The 14383-nt window shown below is 40.9% G+C and overlaps 1 protein-coding gene across 1 annotated transcript; it reads left to right on the plus strand.

The window, feature by feature from the left end:
- Positions 1-175: 175 nt before the first annotated feature.
- On the plus strand, positions 176-14291 carry smc1a (structural maintenance of chromosomes 1A). The gene is made up of 26 exons (XM_052541478.1): positions 176-513; positions 1453-1641; positions 1790-1902; positions 1981-2184; positions 2250-2488; positions 6132-6390; positions 6495-6635; positions 6709-6791; positions 7421-7520; positions 7605-7712; positions 7833-8018; positions 8140-8319; positions 8402-8548; positions 9462-9599; positions 9756-9872; positions 9963-10069; positions 10150-10291; positions 10402-10547; positions 10857-11010; positions 11106-11216; positions 11285-11441; positions 12414-12568; positions 12674-12825; positions 12905-12974; positions 13066-13176; positions 13265-14291. The coding sequence occupies exons 1-26, from the start codon at positions 405-407 to the stop codon at positions 13343-13345; spliced, it is 3699 nt and encodes a 1232-aa protein (XP_052397438.1). The 5' UTR covers positions 176-404; the 3' UTR covers positions 13346-14291.
- The last annotated feature ends 92 nt before the right edge of the window (positions 14292-14383 follow it).

Genomic DNA, 14383 nt, shown 5'->3' on the forward strand with positions numbered 1-14383 from the left:
TACCCAGTAGTCTAGATTTATACAAAATGGAATGAAATTTATGAACAACACGTGCGGGTCTAATTTTATAAAAAATGCAATGTTGGTTTTACTTCACAAATTAACATGAACTACCAAAAGTGGCCCGAATTCATTCGAAACCCCCCTTAGCTCTAGGACTTTTATTTTGCCTGCATTCTGCTCTAGACGGGGGGCGTGTACACGAGATTGTCTTTTGTCGGATTATTATTATTTCAGTCGTTTAACCTTAATTAAGAAAGACGATATGTAGCCTAACATATCTAATTGCCAGTTCGTTTCAAATCCGATTTGACGCAGCCAAACAACGTCTGGAGAAACGCATCGCCACAAAGAGTCTACAGAGCACCAATCTGACACCCCTCTCCTGAGATAAACCAGACAGCATGGGATATTTGAAATTGATCGAGATTGAAAATTTCAAATCTTACAAAGGACGTCAAATAATCGGACCGTTTCACAAATTTACAGCAATAATCGGACCAAATGGATCTGGTAAGTGTTGTGTCAGGTGCTGATGCAGCGCGGTGGACTGCAGGGATGCAGCTGCTGCAGGAGTCTAGTGTGCACGCTGCATTGCAATGGGTTTCGCTATAGCTACATGCTTGATTTTTAAATTCAGTTGTTGTTGACGTTGTTGTTTTTTCTTTCTTTCAGATTTTTGTTCGCCTCTGTGTTAAATAGTTTAAATTCAAACTGAATTAGAAACTTTTTTTTTTTTTTTTGCAAGCCATGCATTCCAAATTTCTTTTGCAACAAAGTTTCAAATGTTAAGATAACGTTAACCTAAAATTAATTCATATTACATGCTTAAAGTAAATAAATAAAAAATAAAATAAAAAATAAATTAAAATAGCATTGTCCCTCAATTAAATTAAAATTAGTAGCAAAACAAATGATTAAGGCATCTTTTTACAATTATATGTGTAAAAAGAAAAGAAAAATATGCCTCATTTGTTTTGCTACTAATTTTAATTTTAAGTTATTCATAATATTCATTCAAAATTTTTTATTTTGTGTGTGTGTATATATATATGTTTATAAAAAATATTCTAGACATTTACAATGTTAAATTCTATTTTCCTTCAATGTATTCCATTCTATAAATATGAAGTGATTCATAATATGCCTTCCTTTCATTTTATGTTCAAAATTATTATTATTATCAGTTTATTTTTTCAAATATTACCATTGCCCCTTAATTTATTTCAAAATGGTGTACTTTTTATGTGATGTGTGAAAAAATCCAGAAAAAAAACAAGGTAAATATAAATTTGAACAGAATGTTTTATTGTTCATCATTTCAAGTATATTTTAGGATACATGAAATTAACCTTACCAAGACACAAGTGTCCTGTTTAAAATGTCAAATAATAAACCTCAAAAATGATAATGCACTTCAGTTACTCTTTCCTCAAAATCACTGCTCTCTAGGGAAGTCAAACCTTATGGATGCCATCAGTTTTGTATTAGCGGAGAAGACCAGTAACCTGCGTGTTAAAACCCTGAAGGATCTCATCCATGGAGCGCCAGTGGGAAAACCAGCAGCTAACCGTGCCTTTGTGAGCATGGTGTACTGCGAGGACAATGGAGACGAATGCACCTTCACGCGGGTCATCATTGGTAAATGTTAAAAAGTAAAGTTACTAAATGAGTTGCATTCCCGAAAGTTGTTACAACCTCATAAGAGTAAGAAATTTTTGCTGTGCTATTTACTAGTTCTATGAATCATTTTTATCCTGCTGTGAGAATAACTATTTTTATGTTTCAGGTTCCTCCTCAGAGTACCGAATCAACAATAAGGTGGTCGGGCTTTCAGACTACAGTGAGGAGCTAGAAAAACTGGGAATCCTTATTAAGGCCAGAAATTTTCTTGTGTTCCAGGTAAACATGCACATGACCTCCTACTTTTTTCAGTATTATAGAAAATCTAAGCTAACCTGAATGAGATATTTTGTGCAGGGTGCAGTGGAGTCCATAGCCATGAAGAATCCTAAAGAGAGGACCACTTTGTTTGAGGAGATCTCCCGCTCTGGTGAGCTGGCCCAAGAGTATGACCGCAGAAAGAAAGAGATGGTGAAAGCAGAAGAAGACACACAGTTCAACTATCACCGTAAGAAGAACATCGCTGCAGAGCGCAAAGAAGCCAAACAGGAAAAAGAAGAGGTAAACTACTTTGCTACATCTTATTTTCTCACCATTCCACAGTTGAATTTTTGCTCTCTGTTCAGGCGGAGAGGTACCAGAGGCTAAAAGATGAGGTGGTCAGGGCTCATGTTCAGCTCCAGCTCTTTAAACTCTACCATAATGAGGTGGAGATCGAGAAGCTGAACCGAGAGTTGTCTCAACGCAACCGTGAGATTGAGAAGGATAGGAAGAAGATGGATCATGTAGAGGAAGAGCTCAAGGAAAAGAAGAAAGAGCTGGGAAGAATGATGAGGGATCAGCAGAATGTGGAGAAGGAGATAAAGTAAGTGATGGGTGCTATACAGTATATTATTCTATACAAGGAAATAGCTGTATAATTATATTTTAATTTAAACAAAAATAAGTTTAAGGTTTTTATATTTTATTTGATTTATTTTACCTTTAGACTATAATGAAAACTTGAAATATTGTAGTTATGATAAGCTAACTATTCGTCGTGATCACAGTTTGCTAATGAACGTACTCGGTTACTAACGTAACCTCGGTTCCCTGAAATACGGGAACGAGTACTGCGTCGAAGACGCATATGGGAAAAACCCCTTTTTTCTCCTGAACTGAAGCCTTATTCAATCACGCAGTGAAACTGCACAGCCATTGGATCGTGCAGTGCTATTAAAACAAACCAATGGCTTGGCAGCGGTGCTGCACGAACCTATGGCAGCGAAGCCCGCCAAAGCCCGCCAATATGGGTGGGGCATCTGGCTATATATTGCCCGCTTCGCCACAGGAATTCAGGTTACTTCGACTGAAGCGACGACTGAGTTGTGCAGCCTTTTTAGCATGGCAAGGAACGCAGTACTCGTTCCCGTATTTCAGGGAACCGAGGTTACGTTAGTAACCGAGTACGTTCCCTTTCAATACTTCACTCGTACTGCGTCGAAGACGCATATGGGAACCCAGTTCAATCACGCCATGCTAAGAAGGGAGGACGACCAACGCAATCAAACTTGAAACCCAACCCTTGTTGGACGCGTCTGTGGAGATCACTTTCCTTCTGCAAACCATACCAAGTGGAGCACCCCGTTCCATCCATTGCATGTCCCTCCAAGGGGTCAGGGCCGAAATACAGTCCTGACTCACCTTGATATTCAAGCGTCCGTGACGCCATGCATGAGGTGGAACACGTGGTTTCAGCCAATATTGGAGGGGGCGCATACGAAGCAGCCCGAGCTCCAGCACCGGCGATGCCGCCGCCATAAGACCCAGCAGCTTCTGGAATGTCTTTAGGGGTCGAGAAGCACCTATTTTGAAAGAGGCCGCAAGTCGCTGTAGAGCCGCAGCGCGCTCCTTCACCATTGTTGCCCTCATCGTCACTGAGTCTAACACTGTTCCCAGAAACGATATCTGTCGGCTGGGGGACAGTGAGCTCTTGACAAAGTTCACCCTGAGCCCCAGGCATTCCAGATGGCTGAGGAGCACAGTTCTGTAACCCAATGCCTCCCCCTCTGACTGAGCTAGAACTAGCCAGTCGTCGAGGTAATTGAGAATGCGGATGCCCTTCTGCCTGAGAGGGGAGAGAGCCGCATCCATGCACTTTGTGAACGTGCGAGGCGCCAGAGACAGCCCAAAGGGGAGGACCTTGTATTGGTAAGCCACGCCCTCGAAGGCAAATCTCAAAAACGGCCTGTGACGGGGGGCTATCTGGATGTGAAAGTAAGCGTCTTTCAGATCCAGCGAAAAGAACCAATCCCCTGAGCGTATTTGCGAGAGGATTTGTTTCAATGTGGTCATTCTGAAGCGCCGTCTCATGAGGGCACGGTTCAGATGTCTTAAATCGAGGATGGGGCGCAGCCCACCATCCTTCTTGGGAACCAGGAAGTAACGGCTGTAAAACCCTGAGTCGCGGTGTGCTGGGGGAACGATTTCTATAGCTCCCTTCACCAGCAGATTTTTCACTTCGGCACGAAGAACGTGAGCGTTCTCGTTGTGCACTGAAGTGGTGACCGCCCCGTGAAAGCGTGGTGGCCGTCGTGCGAACTGAAGGGAATAGCCGTGTTTTATTACTCCCATGACCCAATCTGATACCCCGGGAATGGCTTGCCATTGTGAGGCCCGGATGGACAGAGGTTGTATTAACTTGAGTGATTGACCGCCGTGGGGGGACATAGCACTCGTGAGTGTTGTGTGAGGAAAACTGCTCTTTTTGTGAAGGAGTGTGTTTTTTATTTTTTGCACTATAACAGCGCTTTGCTGTCTGGGCGCTAACAAGGGCCCATTGTTTGCAGCAGGAACAACTTCGTCGACATCTGGACGGCAGAACACACGGGGCAGTTTGGGGGGTGGTCCGGCTGTGGCGAGACTTAGCCCCCTCCTCTTTCTTTCCTGTTGATCAGGATGACGGCGGCGGCGCAGGGTCCAGCACTATCTTGGGCCGGGGTCCCATGCGCTTGGGATACTGATACCGTCTGGTGGCCGAGCGAGAACGGTGTCGAGGCTCGGGTTTCACCGGCTGGGCTGCGGTGGTAGCAGCTGGCGCTTGCTTAGGAGGCTGACGAATCGGCACCTGTTTGGGGCGACTGGCAGCAGATGAAGCGCGCTTCGGCAGGAAGTGTCGCATTGCCTGGGACGACTTCTGCGCCTCTGTGAAACGCTCGGCGAATCCCTCTATCGCCGGGCCAAAGAGGCCGCTGGGGGAGATCGGTGCGTCTAGGAACTGGGCTCTGTCAGCATCCTTGATCTCCGTAAGGTTGAGCCACAAGTGGCGCTCCAAGACGACCAGGTTAGCCATCGAGCGCCCAATGGCCTGGGCGGTGCTCTTGGTAGCACGCAGCGCCAAGTCTGTTGCACTTCTCAGCTCCCTGAGCGTGGCGACATCTGGGCCAGACTCGTCGGTGGCGGCGAGAAGTTTGGCCTGGAAGACTTGAAGCACCGCCATAGAGTGGAGCGCCGCGGCTGCTTGCCCTGCCGATGAGTAGGCACGCCCAGCGAGCGCCGACGTCGTACGGCAGGGTTTGGATGGATGGTTGGCCTTGGCTTTCCATCCAATAGCTGCTGGCGGGCAGAGATGCACGGCCACAGACTCGTCCAGCGGCGGCAGCCGTTCGTATCCTCTTTCATCAGCGCCGTCAATTGAGGTGAGGGCGGATGAAGATGAAGTACGCAGGCGCGCTGAGTAGGGGGCGCGCCACGATTTAGTGAGCTCGTCGTGGACCTCCGGGAAGAACGGAGCAGTTCGCTGACGAGGGGCTTGCTGGCGCCCCGGCAGAAACCATTCATCCAGACGGCTACGGGCTGGTTCCTCTGGAGGAGACCACTCCAGACCCAGCTCATCCACTGCCCTGGAGAGAACGCGGATAAGCTCGGCGTCCATCCCGAGTTTCGAGCGGTTTGGTTCAGATGACATCGAGGGGGCGGGGTCCGGCGAGCCCGACAGCTCCTCAGCATCTGAAGCGGCTAGAGACATGCTGTCCTCTAGCAGTTCCTCCTCAGTCCCTCCAAACAAAACCAGATCACTCGCGGCAGCAGAGGGACACTGGTCTGGCTGTACAAAGAGGACTGGGGAATCCCCTCTGGGCGGAGAAAACGAGGCACGCGTAGACCGGCAGTCGCGTTCCAGTGCGAGGCGTGTCAACGGCGAGCAGTTCAGCGGAGATCAGCGAAGCGATGTGACGTCGTCGCTGAAGGAGAAATAATCTGAATTCCTGTGGCGAAGCGGGCAATATATAACCAGATGCCCCGCCCATATTGGCGGGCTTTGGCGGGCTTCGCTGCCATAGGTTCGTGCAGCACCGCTGCCAAGCCATTGGTTTGTTTTAATAGCACTGCACGATCCAATGGCTGTGCAGTTTCACTGCGTGATTGAATAAGGCTTCAGTTCAGGAGAAAAAAGGGGTTTTTCCCATATGCGTCTTCGACGCAGTACGAGTGAAGTATTGAAAGGGAACTACTTATCTCACCTCGTCTAGAGAGAAAGATGCTGAGTTGAATCAGAAACGGCCACAGTATATCAAGGCCAAGGAGAACACCGCCCATAAAATTAAGAAGCTGGAGGTGGCTCGAAAATCCTTGCAGAACGCCCAGAAGATGTACAAGAAGCGCAAGGCTGACATAGAGGAACTGGACCGTGAGCAGGGTGCCGTGGAGATGGCGAGGCAGGAGTTTGAGGAACGGATGGAAGAGGAGGCCCAGAGTCAAGGCCAAGATTTGACACTGGAGGAGAACCAGGTCGGTTGAACCAAGCTGCACAGTGCACTTCAGCTGGATTAAAAAAAAATGCAATATGTCCATAAATTTCAGTGTTTCAATGTACACTTATACTGTTATCTCAGGTGAAGCAGTATCACAGGCTAAAGGAGGAGGCTAGTAAGCGGGCAGCCACCTTGGCTCAAGAGCTAGAGAAGTTTAATAGGGACCAAAAGGCTGACCAGGATAGACTGGATCTGGAGGAGAGGAAGAAAATTGAGACAGAGGTACATAAATAACTGTGAACTCTTTTTGTGCTTTTGTAAAATGCAGATTTGTTATATCTCTTTTTTATTACAGGCCAAAATAAAGCAGAAGATTCGTGAGATTGAGGAAAACCAAAAACGCATTGAAAAGCTGGAGGACTATATTGCAACCAGCAGGTGTTTCAAAGATCATTATAAAATGAATAATATCAAGTCTTGTTATAAAAATGGTTGATATAAACCTGCATCAATATAAATCTGTATATTTATACAATGTATGGAAAACACATACACAATATACAGTATGATACATAAGATTGTTTTTGAGAATTTTTTTTTCTCATATTATTTGTATTTCAAATGCTCTTTTGAACTTACTGTTAATTACGGAATCCTGAAAAAAAAAATCTAAATTAATAATAAGAAAGTTTCCCTGAGCACCAAATAATCATGCTGCTGAAAATTCAGCTTTGCCATCACATTAATAAATTACATTTTAAATATTTTAAGTATATTTAAATAATAAGGTTATTTTAATTTGTGAAACTGTAAATTGTAATATTTCACAATATATTGTATCAAATAAATACAGCCTTGGTGAGTAATGTGTATATGATTTATATATTTAATAGATTTAATTTAATAATACATGCAATTTTTTTTTTTTTTTTTTTTTTGGCATCATACTTAAGTGGAAAGCAAATCTTCTAGTGACTTGTTGCTTTATTTGACTTTTTCTTCACCTTTCAGTTTCATTGCATGGCAAACTTTGATTTTTAACCATCTCAGTTTTTTTCTCTCACCAGACAGTCTCTGGATGAACAGAGGCGTATGGAAGAAGAACTGACTGAAGAAGTGGAGCTGGCCAAAAGAAGGATTGATGAGATAAACATGGAGTTAAACCAAGTACAAATACACATTTTCTCATACTCTTAGGTTCATCATTTCACCAAGACTGTGTTTTCACTGCTGAGATGGTTCTGGTCACAGGTGATGGAGCAACTTGGAGATGCTCGCATCGACAGGCAGGAGAACAGCCGTCAGCAGCGCAAAGCTGAAATTATGGAGAGCATTAAAAGGCTTTACCCTGGCTCAGTGGTGAGTTGATGTGTGTATAGAGACATTTTCAATTGAAGCTTGCAGCAGAAGCTTGTAAGATGTCCACAAAGAACTTTCACCGATGTCATTCATTTCCACATAAATCTCTTTATCAAACAGTATGGCAGACTGATCGACTTATGCCAGCCCACCCAGAAGAAATACCAGATTGCTGTGACCAAAGTCCTTGGAAAAAACATGGACGCCATTATTGTGGACTCTGAGAAAACCGGCAGAGATTGCATCCAGTACATTAAAGAGCAAAGAGGAGAACCAGAGACCTTTCTGCCTCTTGACTATTTGGAGGTACAGACCGATTTTAATAAACAATTCAAGAGCTGAGCTCTGAATTTTCAATCTATCGGCTGAACCGCTTCGAGCGTTCAGTAGAATGTGTTTCACTAGCCACGTGCTTCTCTCCCTTAAGGTAAAACCTACAGATGAGAAACTGAGAGAGCTTAGGGGGGCAAAACTAGTGATCGATGTGATCCGCTATGAGCCGCCACACATAAAGAAAGCCCTTCAGTATGCCTGCGGCAATGCTTTAGTGTGTGAGAATGTGGAGGACGCTCGCAGGATCGCCTTTGGAGGACCATACCGTCATAAGGTTTAAATATGTCATATAAGTTGATTATAGAACAAAAAGATAGCAAACGATTCATCTTCTATTCTGTCTTGCTACTTTACAGACCGTGGCCTTGGATGGAACTCTCTTCCAAAAGTCAGGTGTGATCTCTGGAGGAGCAAGTGACCTGAAAGCAAAGGCTCGGCGTTGGGACGAGAAAGCTGTGGACAAACTTAAAGAAAAGAAAGAGAAACTAACAGAGGAATTAAAGGTGACATACAAAAGAAGCTGAGGAATTTACCATCATTTAGGGCTGTCATGAGCATGAAATGCAAATTCTATAAAATTGTCGAAGTTGTATAAATATGAAAATACGAATCATTTTCTAAATAAAACCATTTTCTAAATATGTGACCCTTAACCACAAAACCCGAAATTGATAAGATTTCTAGATAAAATCATCTGAAAGCTGAATTAATAGGCTGTCCACTGATGTATGCTTTATTAGGATCGGACAATATTTAGCCGGGATACAACTATTTGAAAATCTGGAATCTGAGAATGTCGAAAAATCTAAATACTGAGAAAATCGCCTCTGAAGTTGTCCAAATGAATTCTTAGCAATGCATATTACTAATCAAAAATTAAGTTCTGATATATTTACGTTACGAAATTTACAAAATATCTTCATGGAACATGATCTTTACTTGGTATAAAACAAAATATATATATATATATATATATATATATATATATATATATATATATATATATATATATATATAATTTTGACTCATGTAATGTTTTTCTTTGGCTATTGCTAAAAATATACCCCAGCGACTTGGGGACCACAAAACCAATGTAAATATGTAAAATATTTATTGATAATAATAATATAAAATTAGCATTTATTTTTAATAATAATAATTAAAAAAATAATAATAATTATATAATTTGCTGAGAATGTTTTGAAAGCCTACAAATTTAAATAATTGTTTTTCTTTTTATTTTAATTTAAACAAAAAAATAATATTTTTCAATGTGGTCTCATGTGTCTGGAGTTTAATATGTGCTTGATCCAGTGTCTAGGTGGCAATTGGAAATAAAATCACATGACAGACTCTTTATTTATTTATTTATTTTTTAAATCAAGCTAGTTTTACATCTTATTTGTGTCTACTCAGGAACAAATGAAGGCAAAGAGAAAGGAGGCAGAGCTCAGGCAGGTCCAGTCTCAGGCTCACGGGCTGCAGATGAGACTGAAATACTCTCAGAGTGATCTGGAGCAGACCAAAACCCGCCACCTCTCCCTGAACATGCAGGTACACTTAAGAAACAACACCTCGGTCAAGACATGACATCAAAATGTAGAGAATCATAATCATGCCCTAAACTTTCACAAGGTAAATTTACAGGTGGTTTCTAATGAAGTCACTGATTGTTACAATGCGTTTTTCAAAATACATCTGTATTTGTAGGAGAAATCGAAGTTGGAGAGTGAGCTGGCAAATTTCGGGCCACGAATCAATGACATCAAACGAATCATCCAATCACGGGAGAGGGATATTACAGAGTTAAGAGACCGTATGAACCTGGTAAGAGCTCTGGAGGAAATGAAGACGTTTCAAATGCTGTCAAAGATCTTTAATGCTCTAATAATTATTCTTTATTATGGTCATTCACAGGTGGAGGATGAGGTCTTTGTTGAATTCTGCCAGGAGATTGGTGTGCGAAACATCCGAGAGTTTGAAGAGGAAAAAGTGAAGAGACAAAATGAGATTGCCAAAAAACGGTAAACCTCTTAAGGACACTATAAAAGTTAACTACTAAGTGGACTGTCATAATCTAGCTTGTATTATACTGCAATTCTAGGTTGGAATTTGAGACACAGAAGACCCGTCTGGCCATTCAGCTTGATTATGAGAAGAACCAGTTGAAGGAGGACCAGGAGAAAGTGATGATGTGGGAGCAGACTGTAAAGAAGGATGAGAATGAGATTGAAAGACTTAAAAAGGTTATGGGGAGAATAGGGGAGGAGTACAAGGTCTTAACCAGCAAAGCGTAGACCAGTGGAATCTTTAAACATGAAAAATTAAACAGTGTGTTGTTCTCCCACCACCTCAGGAGGAACACAGGCACATGAAGATCATTGATGAGACAATGGCACAGCTACAGGACCTGAAGAACCAGCATCTCACTAAGAAGGGAGAGGTAAATGACAAGAACCGAGAGATGGAGGAGATCCGCAAGAAACTAGGGTCTGCCAACAAGTGAGAAACAAATTATGTTTATTTTTCTCAATTTTTTAGATGTTCCCAAACCCAATGTTGGATATTTGTATGTATATATATATATATATATATATATATATATATATATATATATATATATATATATATATATATATTTAAATAAAATATTAGCTTAAAATATTAACTTTGTTGTTATTATTATTATTATTATTATTATTATTATTACTAATAATAAATTAGAATTAAATAAATTATCAATAAAAAATAGTTTTGCTTGCTTTGCTTGTGCCATTTATAAAAAAATCTGTGATATGTATGTAACATTAGAGAGCTGACCCAGCTGCAGAAGGAAGTAACCGCCATTGAGACCAAACTGGAACAGAAACGCAGTGACAGACACAACTTATTGCAAGCCTGCAAGATGCAGGACATCAAACTGCCACTCAAATCAGGGACAATGGATGACATCAGCCAGGGAGAGGTACAGACAAACATACACTCTACTGAACATATGTTCCTTCACATTTACACATACTGTTTTTGCAAGCAAACATACACACTGATCTGTCTGCATAGGGAAGCTCTCAAGTTGAGGATTCGATCAGCAGCCCGAAGGCATCAAGCTCTGTGCATGCCAAAGAGGCCCTCATAGAGATCGACTACAGCAACTTGAATGAGGACCTCAAGGTAATTTTATTTGGTGAAACATTGTGACTTTATGAAAACAATCAAAACAGATGAAAACTGTTCTATAGGATGCTCTGTCAGAAGAAGAGATCAAGGCAGAGATGAACACCCTACAGCAGAGGCTGAACGAGCAGCAGAGCATCCTGCAGAGAATCAGCGCTCCCAACATGAAGGCCATGGAGAAACTTGAGAGTGTTAGAGACAAGTTCCAGGAGACCAGTGATGGTGAGCCCAGAACTCCAGGCTCATCTGCCTGTAGCTAATCTTGACCTGAGTAGTCTCCTTGTAACCTTCAGAATAGTGTCTGGGGGTGTGTCCATGGCCCCCCACTGACCAAAACAATAACCAAAGGTCCTCCACTTAAAATATTTTCTTTTTTAAACTTCTCTAATGACTAAGGCACTTTAATGACAGCATTTTTATTGACAGAAACTTGGAGTGACAATATAATACAATAATTATAATATGTTTTAATTAAAGACGTTAAATTATTAAGAAATTAAGAAATTATAATTCACATTAAAATAACCCTTAGGGGCTGTAATGAAGAGTCAGCAGAGTTTGGATCCATTTGTGGCTTTATTAAAATCAATAGTAGTAATACAAAAAGGCAAGGGTTGGTCACTAGCAATTACAGTGGCCAAGGCAAAACAAGAGTCATAATCAAAAAACAGGTAGAAGGTCAGGGCAGGCAGCAAACATTCAAGAATAAACTCCAGGTAAATGAGTCAGAAACAATAGGCAGGCAGCAAAGAATCAAAACAAGGTAAAAAAACCCAGGGTCGTACACCGACAAGCCAATAAAAACAATCAAATGCTCAGAAATGTCGGCTGAGGCAACACAATAGGGAATAGTAGTCCGAGGCTCAGATGTCACGCCCACAGAACGTTGGCTGAACTGTTCTGCTGTCAGCCTGAAGGTCTGGCTATGCGAGACTAGAGGAATAGGGAACAGGTGAGGTGGTAATCAGTTCCAAATACGAGGATTATGGGAAATATGATGTTGGTTTGCATCTTAAAGCTTTCCTTCCTTTCTTTCTTCTGTAATTTATATTTTACAATTTTAAACCCTCTTAGGTTGACAACCACTGGCCTAAATAAAAACTAAACGCTATAATATCTACTTTTTTATGTATTCATGAAATTCAGCTGACATGTTTTTCTACTAACAAATACAAATGCTGTTGTGCCTTACAGAGTTTGAAGCTGCTCGGAAAAGAGCAAAGAAAGCCAAACAGGCATTTGAGCAGATCAAGAAGGAGCGGTTTGACCGGTTCAATGCTTGTTTCGAGTCTGTGGCCACCAACATTGATGAGATCTACAAAGCACTGTCACGTAACAGTAGTGCACAGGTTAATAAAAACACTCTGATCTCACTCACTCTTTTTAAGAGATAATCCTTCAATAACACAAGTAGAATTATTAACTTAATTTAAAGATACTTCATATCCTTTCAGGCATTCTTGGGGCCAGAGAACCCAGAAGAACCATACTTAGATGGAATCAACTACAACTGTGTGGCTCCAGGAAAGAGATTCAGGCCCATGGACAACCTGTCTGGAGGAGAGAAGACTGTGGCAGCTTTAGCTCTTCTTTTTGCCATTCACAGGTGCAACAAAGACCTGTAAAAATATTTAAAAGTAAAGTATGTTTTGCTCTAATAAAAACACATCTTTGTTCCCTTACAGCTACAAGCCTGCACCTTTCTTTGTCCTGGATGAGATTGATGCAGCTTTGGATAACACGAACATTGGCAAGGTGTGTGTCTTGTAGGAAGGCCTCTCCCAGATGCAAATGTGTGCTTCCTGACCTGAATGGCATGAAATCTATTTTACTTTTTGCTTTGCAGGTGGCCAATTACATAAAGGACCAGTCAGTCCAGAATTTCCAGGCTATAGTTATCTCTCTGAAAGAGGAGTTCTACACAAAAGCTGATTCCCTCATAGGAGTTTACCCTGAGGTTTGTCTTTCAACAACGGTCATATAAATCTTTTGTAACAAACATATTTTTTTGTAATAATAATAAAAAAAAAAATTTCATTTCACAGCAAGGAGATTGTGTCATCAGTAAGGTGCTGACCTTTGATCTTTCCCAGTATCCAGATGCCAATCCCAATCCTAATGATTAGGTTGAGTTGATTATATTATAATCATTGATGTTTACATAGATGCTTTTATTATTTATTTAAATACAAAATGTTGCTATATTGTCTGCTTTACTGTAGTGTATACAGTGTGCATGATTGTGTAAGTATTAATATTCTGTGTTCTGTGAATATTAGATACAAATGAACAGCTTTTTATGTTGAGTCAACTGGACTGTCTAGTTCTGTGATTTTACATATGGTTAATGTCTTGTTTGCACTGAGTCAACAGAACATTTTAGCTGCCTACTGTAGAGTGTGCCTTGTGGACTATATGTTCATACAGTACCATGTTTAATAACAAGTATTTATTTTTTTATTTTATTTTTTTTTCTTTGTGGTAAAATGTGTTATGTAAAATGTATTCAAATTTAAGATAAGAACTTGTGTAATGTGCTCATGGCACTTTCCACAATATCTAATAATTTGCTCTTTTATGACATCTGTGCAGGATATAAACATACCCCCCCCCCCCACACACACACACACACACACACAATAATTCACCAAAATTGCTCGAACTTAAACTTAGTTTGGTTTTCTGAGCTTGATCATTTTCCAAACATCATCTCCACTCCTCCATAGAATCTCATTTCATCCACTTTAAAAATAATCATGCTTTTGAAAATGAAAAGTTATGACATCAAAATGTAACTGTTTTATTAGAATGATGACATAATTTCACCTTTAAATTTTATAATTATTTATTAGTATGTCATAATTTTGATAGATAATCTCATAATGTAGTTTTTATGTCATAAAAAATTACATTAACATGAAAAAACATCTGTTGAAAAGTAAAAGTAAATCAGCTCGAAGCTTCTATTTTGAATGGTTTCAGGGCCCGTTTGGTACCCTCTTAATGGAAAGTGCCACAGCTGTCATTCTAAATGTTGTATGGAACAAAAAATAAATCCAATTAAATGACAAATTGGAATTGTGGTAATATATAAACAAACCAGATCACACCTGACGAACCACTCACTCAGATCCATAAAGTTAACATTGGACCTGTTTTCACGT

This window comes from Carassius gibelio, chromosome A23 (assembly GCF_023724105.1).
Source record: "Carassius gibelio isolate Cgi1373 ecotype wild population from Czech Republic chromosome A23, carGib1.2-hapl.c, whole genome shotgun sequence".
Taxonomy (NCBI): Eukaryota; Metazoa; Chordata; class Actinopteri; order Cypriniformes; family Cyprinidae; genus Carassius; species Carassius gibelio.